This window comes from Chiloscyllium punctatum, chromosome 30 (assembly GCF_047496795.1).
Source record: "Chiloscyllium punctatum isolate Juve2018m chromosome 30, sChiPun1.3, whole genome shotgun sequence".
Taxonomy (NCBI): Eukaryota; Metazoa; Chordata; class Chondrichthyes; order Orectolobiformes; family Hemiscylliidae; genus Chiloscyllium; species Chiloscyllium punctatum.
Window position 1 is genome coordinate 18,943,982 of NC_092768.1, and position 8,068 is coordinate 18,952,049.

Sequence of the window (8,068 nt, forward strand, 5' to 3'; positions counted from 1 at the left end):
TGTTCCCTTTTACCGTTTCCCACCAGTCCGCTGGAGACTCAAAGAGGGGCTTCACGGTTCTCCAACCTGCGTAATCCCTCTTGAGCTCTTCGATGTTTCCCGGGGTCAACAGCTTAGTGTTCAGTTTCCACGTTCCCTTGCCCGCCCGCTGTTCGTCCTGTAGGTGACAGTCGGCCAGCAGGAGGCAGTGGTCAGAGAAGAACACCGGCTTGACGTCGGTGGATCTGACCGAGAGCGTTCGGGACACAAACAGGTAATCTATCCTTGAGCGGATAGACCCGTCTGCCCGTGACCAGGTGTATCTACGCTGCGCTCCATCTACAGGGGTGCTGAAGACGTCGTGCAGCTTGGCGTCTTTGACCGTTTCCATCAGGGCCCTAGACGTAGCGTCCGGTTTACTGTCCCCCCCGCCGGATCGTCCATCTGCATCAATGATGCAGTTGAAGTCTCCGGCCAGAATGACCGGCCTGGACGTAGCCAGCAGCAGTGGAAGCTGTTGCAGGACGGCCAACCGTTCACTCTTACCCACTGGGGCGTACACGTTGATTAGTCTCACGGGAGCGTTTCTGTATTTAACATCCGCGACGAGGAGGCGCCCGCCCACCACCTCCTTAACCTCGGAGATGGTGAAGTTGCCTCCCCGCAACAGGATACCCAGGCCGGAGGCGCGGCTATCGTTGCCCCCCGACCACAATGACGGCCCGTGGGCCCACAAGCTCGACCATCTCCTGTAACTGCTGAGGTGCGGTATCCCACACTCCTGCAGAAACAGGACATCGGCTTTGACGTCGGCCAGGAAGGCCAGCATTGAAACACATCGCGTAGCCGCTTTAATGCTACGCACATTTATGCTGGCAATTTTAAACCCCATTTTAACCGTTTACGGGGTTACCAGTGTCCATTTTCTTCTGGTCTTGCTCCAGTGGGGTAGCTGCGTGCATCCCCGTGGTGACAGCAAACTGCTGGACCTTCCCAGGGCTGAGGTAGTTGTCCGGCTCCACGCTGGAGTCATTTCCCCGCCCTGGTGTCATCGTGTCGGACCCAGGGTCCTCATCGCCCCGTTCTCCATCTGACAGCAGGGCTGTCACTGGGACGCTGCTCCCAGTTACCTGGAGCTGTGGGCCGGTGGGTACCCGTTGGTTCTCACCGGGTAGGGGGAGGCCTTCACCCATCCCCTCAGAGGGATCGTCTTTTCCTTCTTGGGCGGTGCTGCCCTCCTTTCTCCCCACGGCGCTCTGCCTCTTCCTCTGGTGGCGACCCTTCTTGCGCCCGTCCTCACCCTCAGAGGAGCTGCCTGTATCCTCATCTTTTAGGTGTCTCTTCCCCTTTCGCTTGGTGGCTTTGGGGCCCTTGAGAGGTTTCCTCTTCCTGTTTTTGACGATAATCCACTGCTCTGCCTCCTTTGATCCCTCCTCTTCCATTTCCTCCGTCTGTCTTGCAGGAGCTTGGGTCAGCTGCTGCATCTCCCCGCTGTCTGCCGCCTGCTCCTCTACAACCTTCCCTTCCTTCTGGGTTCCTCCAGACACCGTTCCTTTGCTGATTCGCGGTACCTCGTTGGACTTTGTCGGTCCGCGGCTCGTGTTGCCACCTCCGGCCATCTGTGCGTAGGTGGCGGCTCCTCGTCTTGTGAAGGCCTTGTACATGTGGCCCGCCTCTCCGCACAGGTTGCAGCTCTTTTCTTCCCGACAGTCCTTAGTCAAGCGACCCTCCTGTTTGCAGTTCCTGCAGATGGTCACTTTGCAATCCACCGCCACGTGTCCCGACTTCCCGCAGGTTCGGCACACTTTGGGCTGCCCTGCATATGTCAGGTAGCCTCTGCTCCCTCCGATTGCGAAGCTCGAGGGTGGGTGGAGGATGTTCCCACTGTCATCGGCCCTCAGAGTTACCCTGACCTGCCGCTTGGCTTCTCCCTCAACTTGGACGTACCTTCCCAGGAAGGTCAGGACATCAGCTGCTGGAACGTAGGGGTTGTACATATGGATTGTAACAACCCGATTCCTCTGTGCAGGAAGCACACACAATGGGGTCGCTGACAAGATGGAAAACAGCGGCTCCCCTTCCTTCTCCTTGAAGACCTTCAGGAGCTGTTCGCACTGCTTCACGCTTCTGAAGGTCACATCGAAGTAGCCTGCCTCAGGGAAATCCTGCAGGCAGTACACGTCCGCTGCTGCAAGGCCGCAACACGCGGGATATAGGGAGCCGTATGAAGCACAAGTGAGCCTCATCTACTGATAGATCTGCTTTTTGTTTGTAAATCAGGGGAGAGCGCGAACGCAGTCCCCCACTACCACAAATTTTGCAGTCGAGTATCCCGCATTTGGGGACATCGCAGGCGTCAGCACACCCGAAGTGCAATGGGATAGCCTCGTCCTGGGAGAACCTTTTTTTTTTATTTCAAAAATATACTTTATTCATAAATGATTTGATGGTCTGTACATTGGATCATGCCATACATATGTCCATATTTACAAACACAGATTCGACTTTATTCTTGTCCTTTACAATCCTGTGCATTTTTTCAATCTTGTATATATACATATATTTGGCTGAGGCATCAGCAGAGCCCAAAAAAAAACGTCTGTATGGGCCCCCTGTTCTTCTTTCGGCAGGCCGATCTTACACGGTGGTCTTTCCCCACCGCGCCTTGGCGGCAGCTGCCCCAAGCTTCAGCGCGTCCCTCAACACGTAGTCTTGGACCTTGGAATGTGCCAGTCTGCAACACTCGGTCGGGGTCAACTCCTTCAGCTGGAAGATCAACAGGTTTCGGACCGCCCAGAGAGCGTCCTTCACCGAGTTGATGATCCTCCAGGCGCAGTTAATGTTCGTCTCGGTGTGAGTCCTGGGAGAACCACCTTGGTGATCATGGTATCTCCCCTGCCAGGTAAGTATGCTCAATATTCTCACTCGCTCAAACCCAACAACAGCCCATACCTCTCACACTCATACTAACTGCGTGTTCGAAAATCGGAAATACACCTCTCTTTGGTTCCCTGTCTGTGAAACAGCGCAATTTCTGACCTGGATCACGGAACATCCGGAAAGGCTCATGTTTCACTGAATATGACACTCACGGGGCGCCCTGAGAAGCTGCGCTAATTTGCATTTCGTCCTGAAACAAAGACGCTCCGCCCCTTCCCCGCCCACTTCAGACTGACTCTTCTTTCACCAAAACAAATCGCCAGAAATCGCTCATGTTCTTGAAGCTCTCTGTTACCAAACACTGTTTACAATGTGAGGTGAACGCGAATAAAAGCAATTTTTAAGCTTTGCTGGTGAAACTTAAAGGATATTTTGAAATCGCTTTTTCCTAATCCCTACAAATTGAACAAATCTTCTTTTGTGAAACTGCAGCTTTGCAATCTTCCCCCCTCTGTGTTCCACCATGCAAATCAATTCCTTCAGGAGACGTCACCGTTAAAATTAAAGGTGACAGGAACAAGTAAATATTTCTCAACGCTCTTTGGATGTGACATTAAACTGAGAGCACCACCTTTTCTGGATGTACATTCCACGTTTTCAACACCCTCTGTTGTTTCGAAAAACAGTCTCCTGTGATTCAAATGTAAATATTATTTTCATATGTGTCTTTGATTTGCTTGCTTACTGATACTAATAATGACACGTGGTTATTATGGTTGAAGTACAAGAGTAGATTCCCGACAGTGTGGAAACAGGCCCTTCAGCCCAACAAGTCCACACAAACCCTTGGAAGAGTAATCAACCCAGAACCATTTCCCCTCTGATGCACCCAATACTTCAGGCGATTTTAGCACGGCTAACTCACTTAACCTGCACACCTTTGGACTGTGGGAGGAAACCCACACTCACGGGGGGAGAATGTGCAAACCACACACAGTCGCCCGAGGCTGGAATCAAACCTGTGGCCGTGGTGCTGTGAGGCAGCGGTGCTAACCACTGAGCCGCCGTGCTACTCCCATGTAGGGCCTCTATAAAACCCACCTGTCCTTCTCATTTCCAGAGCAACTTTACAGTTCTTTAATGCCTGTGCCCTCTGTCTTTGAGAACGCAAGATAATTTTTAATTTTTAAAATTATCCTTTGTTCATTAAAATGTCTTTACATATATATGGTGGCTCAGTGGTTAGCACAGCTGCCTCACAGCACCAGAGACCCAGGTTCAAATCCAGCATCGGACAAGGCATCTCTTATTTGTGAAAGATTGCATTTTCAGAGGGTGATAAAGAGGTTTATACTACCCCGATTATAGTGGGACAAACTGAAGATCAGGCTGTTCTTCCTGCTCCCAAGGTTTCTGATTCTTGGTGCTAATGTTCTCTCTGGAGTGTGTGAGGGAACCCGTCTGATCGGAGTTGCTTTAGTTGACAGGAGGCTGGAAGAACACAGCAAGCCAGGCAGCATCAGGAGGTGGAGAAGACAATGTTTTGGGTCTAACCCTTCATCAAGACTGGGCTTTGAACTAGTTATCTGGGTCACCTCCAAGTGCTGTTTGGTGTAAGAATGTAATTAGCATGAATTAGTTACTTGATGTTAATTGACATTCTATCTCGGGAAGACTGTTACAAAAGACAGCATTGGATATTGTAATTTCCCTATTGACTGAGCGGACCCGAGGAGTCGAACTGTCCCAATAGCAGTTCGACTGAAACTCAGATCTACTGTTCCACCCGAAACCTTGCAGCATTGTCCTGTCAACACCGATACAATCAATCAAGTTGAATGGCCTGTATATCTGTCTGACTTGATCCAAGTGAATGCTGCAAGCTTCCTGCCTTCATACCACAGTTCCCACTGTCCTATTAAAACCTATTCCATGTCATCAATCATGGTAACAGGTGTGCATACCTGTTGGTCTGGCCTGATCCAACCTCAGTTATCCAGTTTTCCCAGCAGGCCATTCAATTGGCCAATGCTGTTTTCAGAATCCCAAAAGAGCTGTATTTTCTTTAAAAAGGGACAAGATAGCAGACGATGACATATCCCTCCCAGATCGTCTCAACACCATCTATGCTCGCTTTGAGCAGAATTTTGGTGGAGAGGTAACACCTATTCCGACCAGTCCTAATGAACCTATCCCAATATTCACCGCATCAGAGGTCAGATCAGTTTTCCTTCATGTGAATCCAAAGAGAGCGATGGGACCAGATGGAGTACCAGGCCGACATCTTCCAGCTCTCCCTGCAGCCAGCCGCTCTCACTGCCTGCTTCAAGAGGGCCAACATCATCCCTGTGCCTAAGAAGGCTCGTGCAGCATGTCTCAATGACTACTGCCCTGTGGCCCGAACATTGGTGGTCAGGAAATGCTTTGAAAGGCTGGTCATTGCATTAGTCAACACCAGCCTCCCCACCACTCTTTGACCCATTCTGATTTGCCTATTGGACCAACAGATCCACGTCAGGTGCCACATCACTTGCCCTTCACTCCTCCCTAGAACATCTTGACACCAAGAACAGCTATGTAAGAGTCCTGCTCATTGACTACAGTTCAGCCTTCAACACTATTATTCCCTCGAGACTGATTACTAAACTTAGTGATCTCAGACTGAGCCCCACTCTCTGCAACTGGATCCTCAGTTTCCTGATCCACAGGCCACAATCAGTGAAGACTGGGGACAATATTTCATCTTCACCAACATTCAACACTGGATCCCCCCAGGGGTGCGTACTCAGTCCCCTACTGTACTCACTGTATACCCATGGCTGCATCGCCAAATACCAGAGTAATGCCATTTACATATTTGCTGATCACATCACCACAGTCGATTGAATCTCAGTTGGCGACAAAATTGGTCACAGATGGGGAGGTGGAAGACCTTGAAAAATGGTGCCCTGAGAACAACCTAGCTCTCAATGCCGGCAAAACCAAGGAACTCATTATTGACTTTCGGTGGGATGTTACTCATGCCTCCCCCCCCTACACATTATCAGCACAGAGGTGGTACGAGTGGAGAGTGTCAAGCTCCTGGGAGTGGTCATCCACAACAAGTTTTCTTGGACACTTCATATGAATGCACTGGTTACAAAGGCCCAACAATGTCTCTTCTTTCTCAGGCAGCTGAGGGAATTGGGCATGACGGAAAATACCCTTGCCATCTTTTATTGGTGCACCATCGAGAGCATTCTGTCTGAATGTATCACCACCTGGTATGGCATGTACCATTCAAGATCGGAGACAGTTACAGAGTGTGGTGAACTCCGCCGGACAATCACAAAGGCCAACCTCCCATCTGTAGAATCCATCTACCAGACCCGCTGTCAAGGAAAGGCCGCCAGCATTCTCAAAGATCCATCCCACCCTGGCAAGGTTTTGCTCCAACCTCTGACCTGGGTGTGTGGAACACTAATGCTCCTGCTAAGAGCCTGAACATAATCTAGCAGGGCTTTCCAATCCAGCCTTTCTCTGGTCTGACTGGCTGGGACAGGGCTGGCCGCCAGCTTCGAATTGGGCTATATTTAAAATGTCAGGTTCGCTTCCCCTGTTCAGAGACAAAGGAGCTGTCGACTAATATCGACAAACTTTTTTTTAATTTCAAAAATATACTGTATTCATAAAATATTTTGATAATCTGTACAATTAGTCCTGCCATACATCCTTAAATATTCCATTTCTTGGTAGACAGAGACAGAGTAATCATTCATATATACAGCTCTGTGCCATTACATATTTAGCTGAGGCACCAGCAGAGCCCAATGACTGCATGGGCCCCCTGTTCTTCTTTAGGCAGGCAGATGGTACATGGTGGTCTTTCCCCACCGCGCCTTGGCTGCAGCTGCCCCAAACTTCAGCGTGTCCCTCAACACGTAGTCCTGGACCTTGGAATGTGCCAGTCTGCAACACTCGGTCGGGGTCAACTCCTTCAGCTGGAAGATCAACAGGTTTCAGACCGCCCAGAGAGCGTCCTTCACCAAGTTGATGATCCTCCAGGCACAGTTAATGTTCGTCTCGGTGTGAGTCCCGGGGAACAGGCCGTAGAGCACGGAGTCCCGCGTCACGGCGCTGCTCGGGACGAACCTCGACAAGCACCACTGCATTCCTCTCCAGACTTCCTCTGCATAGGCACATTCCAGAAGGAGGTGTGTGACAGTCTCGTCCCCCCCGCAGCCACTTTGAGGGCAGCGTGCGGTGCGGCAGAGAGTCCGGGCATGCATAAAGGATCTCACCACCAGCCAAGCCACGTCTTGGTGCTTGTTGGAAAGTTCTGGCGATGAGGCATTCTGCCAAATGGCTTTGACAGTCTGCTCAGGGAACCGCTCGACAGGATCCGCCCTCTCCTTTTCCCGAAGGGTATCAAGGACACTACGTGCTGACCACTTCCTGATGGACTTGTGGTCAAAGGTGTTTTTCTTCATAAATTTCTCCACGATGGACAGGTGATACGGAACGGTCCAACTACTCGGAGCGTTCCGCGGCAGCGAGGCCAGGCCCATCCTACACAACACCGGGGACAGGTAGAACTTCAGTACTTAGTGACACTTGGTGTTTGCGTACTGGGGATCCATGCACAGCTTGATGCAGCCACACACAAAGGTGGTCATCAGGGTCAGGATGGAATTGGGTGTATTTTTTTCCCCGTTGCCCAGATCTTTATACAGCGAGTCCCTTCAGACCCAGTCCATCTTTGATCTCCATATAAACTGGAAGATGGCCCGGGTGACTGCAGTGGCACAGGTTCTGGGAATAGACCAGACCTGTGCCACGTATAACAGCAATGACAGTGCCTCCCACCTGATAACCTGGTTTTGTTCCCGTGATGGAGATCGATCGTAGCTTCCATCTGCCCAGTTTCTGCCTCACTTTGCTGATACGCTCCTCCCAAGACTTGGCGCACGCCCCAGCCACTCCGAACCAAATACCCAGCACCTTCAGGCGGTCGGCCCTGATGATGAAGGGGATCGAGGATTGGTCGGTCCAGTTCCCAAAGAGCATGGCCTCGCTCTTGCCTCAGTTTACCTTGGCCCCCGAGGCCCGGTCAAACTGGTCACATATGCACATGAGCCTGCGCACGGACAGCGGATCCGAGCAGAAAACGGCGACTTCTTCCATGTACAGGGAGGCCTTAACCTGCAGGCCCCCGTTGCCAGGAATACTC

At 51.2% G+C, this 8,068-nt stretch overlaps 1 protein-coding gene and 1 non-coding gene across 2 annotated transcripts; both read right to left on the bottom strand.

The window, feature by feature from the left end:
• Positions 1–456: 456 nt before the first annotated feature.
• Positions 457–3,067, bottom strand: LOC140454992 (uncharacterized). The gene is made up of 2 exons (XM_072549667.1): positions 2,850–3,067; positions 457–2,380 (listed from the first exon to the last, which is right to left on the bottom strand). The coding sequence occupies exon 2, from the start codon at positions 2,223–2,225 to the stop codon at positions 873–875; it is 1,353 nt and encodes a 450-aa protein (XP_072405768.1). The 5' UTR covers positions 2,226–2,380; positions 2,850–3,067; the 3' UTR covers positions 457–872.
• On the bottom strand, positions 2,257–2,421 carry LOC140455783 (U1 spliceosomal RNA). Its single transcript, XR_011953034.1, has one exon. It is a non-coding gene; the product is annotated as a U1 spliceosomal RNA (small nuclear RNA).
• Positions 3,068–8,068: the final 5,001 nt, after the last annotated feature.

Coding starts and splice junctions, on each gene's coding strand:
- LOC140454992 (XM_072549667.1), bottom strand. CDS start 2,225: ATGAGGCTCACTTGTGCTTCATACGGCTCCCTATATCCCGCGTGTTGC.